We start from the raw sequence: 2,753 nt of genomic DNA, 5'->3' as shown, positions 1-2,753 counted from the left end.
CTATGTATCTTACCTTACTGTGCAGGACAGGCAACTGCCTGTAAAATTATTCAACCTTATGCAGGCCTTCTGATGAAAATATATTTTAAATTATACAGGCTTAGAGAACAAGATCACCAAAGAGACCATAAGTTGGTGGCTCTGTCAGTTATAGAACCGAATTTAACACTAGTTTTTCTGCGGTTGTTCCTTAAAATGAGTAAGTTGATGTCTCTTCCAGTGAGGGGCCTGTCTGAATGTTTTGCCACAAACTGAGCATTCGAATGGCTTCTGTCCTGCATGAATTAGATAGTGTCTCTCCAGTTTAGATGGAGATCTAAAACTTTTAGAACAAACACTGCATTGGTAAAGAAGGCCATCATTCCTCTCAGGATGTCCTGAATAACTACAATGACTATGATGGCTCTGCTCCGATTCCAGAAGGGAATTAGAGAGATAGGGCTGCCTGCTCCTATAGTGGGCATCAAGAATGAAATCCTCTGATTCTGCCTTAACTTTTATTTCTGATATTTGATCTGACTCCAAGACCTCACATTTTTGAAAACTAGGAGTCTCGCATTGTTGGGAAGCATTATAGTTACCATTATCACCCGAAAGAGTGAAAAGTTTGCTCAAATTGTCAAATTCTACTTGGCAAAAAGATCGTCTGTAAGGAATCTTTTCAGTATGAGTTAATTTATGTCTTTTTAAGTGAGCTGACTGTCTAAAAGATTTCCCACAAACATTACAACCAAAAGGCCTCTGTCCAGTATGAATTAAATAGTGTCTTTGTAGTTTGGATACAGAAGGAAATACTTTCTCACATTTGTCACAAGGACACATCTTATGTCCAGTATGCATGTTTTCGCTTGGAACTGAAAAAGCACATTGAAGCACTTTACAGTTATCAAAAAATTCCTCACCTGATGAACCACTGATAGGTATGTCCTTATTATTCACTGAATTTTCCATAATTAACATGTTTTCTGTTGTAAGGATACCTTTCAAGTTTTTCCCCATATTTTGGCTCTGGTAGTGCTTTTGCCAAGAAGATGGCAACATCAATGTTTTCTTCCTTTTATTGCCAACTGTCTTATATGTTCCATGTTTGCCAAGTGAACCCATAAATGTTCTCTGGGTTTGTTCGGGGCTCTGCTCACCAGAAATAAGATCACATTTTTTCAAGAAACCGTTTTTAAATGATTTTTTGTCAGATCTAAAATTATCTAATTTCTTACTCCCAACATGTTTAAGCTTGGCCAAGATCTTTTTAACAATAGTTTTATAGTTGAGGCTTCTTTTGAAACTGCTTGGAATTTTGCCACTTCTGGCAGGAAAACACTTGTGTCCATTGAGAATCTTCTCTGATTCAAAACACTCTTCACACTCTGGACACTGAAAAGGAACAATATAAATAGAATGGACATCAAGTTGATTATTCTCCTCGGATTCACCTATATCACCATTTTCAAAACCATCCTGCTTTGGGTTTAATTTATTAGGTAGGGGGCATGACTCTGGATTCTTCTTTTTTAATGAAAGAGTCTGAAAAGTCTTATTCCTGGTATGGATTTGTTTATGCTTCAGAAGTTTGCTTTGAATCTTGAATCCTTTTTGACAGAAACAACATTGAAAAGGTCTTTCTTCTGAATGTGTGAGTTGGTGGATCTTTAAATGAGTCGACTGTCGAAAAGATTTACTGCACAGGACACATTTAAAAGGCCTCTGACCAGTATGAATAAGTGCATGCCTATCGAGTTTTGATTGTGACGGGAACATCTTGCCGCAGATTGTACATGCGTGAATATTCTTTCTTTTCTTCGCAGGGCTGTAGGTAGGATCAGACTTAGTAGAGGGGTGTAAGGCCCATCGCTCCTCTGAGGTAAAAGTAGGATACATTCCATACACTGGCTTTTCTTGCTTGGCCTCCAACAATCTTCTAACCTGTTTAACATCATTCTGGTACGTTTCATTGTGAAGGTGTTGGTGCTTCACGAACGTCTTCAGATTTTTAAAGTGGCGTTGACAAATACTACATTTGAAAGGCAGATTATGAGTTAGTTGATGTCTCTCCAGGTGAACTAGTTGCCTAAAAGTTTTATGACACACATCACATTCAAATGGCTTCTGACCAGTATGAATGAGATAATGCCTAGCTAATTTTGATGGTGTTTCAAAGTGCTTAAAGCAAATATTGCAAATATATGGCCTGTTTCTAGGTAGCTTGTTGGCTACTACACACTGTTCAATCTTTAGCATTTTTAAATTGTTTTCAGCCATCATATTCTTCAGTGATACATTCGGATGAGCTCCATAGTATTCTTACTCTCCAAAGATGTCTAAAAATAAAAAATAAAAATGTATTAATTTATTCATATGAAAAAAATAAAAATTATTTATGCATATGAAAAAAATAATTATAAATTGCCCTTTAGCTAAAGATATTAAGGATAAGAGGGAGATCTGGACTTTTCTTGTGTTTAAAATAACCATTTTGGATGAATACTTTAGAATCATAAAACTAATTTCACTCATATAGAGAAGTGATGAGTCTTTAAAAGAAATATTTAAATAGCAATATAATTTCAAGCTATATTTCTAATTAAGATGATACACTGCCCTGCTGGCATGGCTCAGTGGTTGAACATTGACCTATGAACCAGGAGGTCGTGGTTTGATTCCTGATTAGGGCATATGCCTGGTTGCAGGCTCGATACCCAATGTGGGGCATGCAGGAAGCAGCCAATCAATGATTCTCTCTCATCATAGATGTT

At 36.7% G+C, this 2,753-nt stretch overlaps 1 protein-coding gene across 1 annotated transcript; it reads right to left on the bottom strand.

Annotated features, from left to right (window-relative positions):
• ZNF770 (zinc finger protein 770) lies at positions 1-2,317 on the bottom strand. The gene has a single exon (XM_006778113.2). It carries the CDS (start codon positions 2,260-2,262, stop codon positions 169-171), a length of 2,094 nt encoding a protein of 697 aa, XP_006778176.1. The 5' UTR covers positions 2,263-2,317; the 3' UTR covers positions 1-168.
• Positions 2,318-2,753: the final 436 nt, after the last annotated feature.

The sequence above is a fragment of the Myotis davidii genome, unplaced genomic scaffold (assembly GCF_000327345.1).
Source record: "Myotis davidii unplaced genomic scaffold, ASM32734v1 scaffold46, whole genome shotgun sequence".
NCBI lineage: Eukaryota > Metazoa > Chordata > Mammalia > Chiroptera > Vespertilionidae > Myotis > Myotis davidii.
The sequence above is the reverse complement of the archived record's forward strand: the minus strand, read 5'-3'. Positions and strand labels throughout refer to the sequence as shown.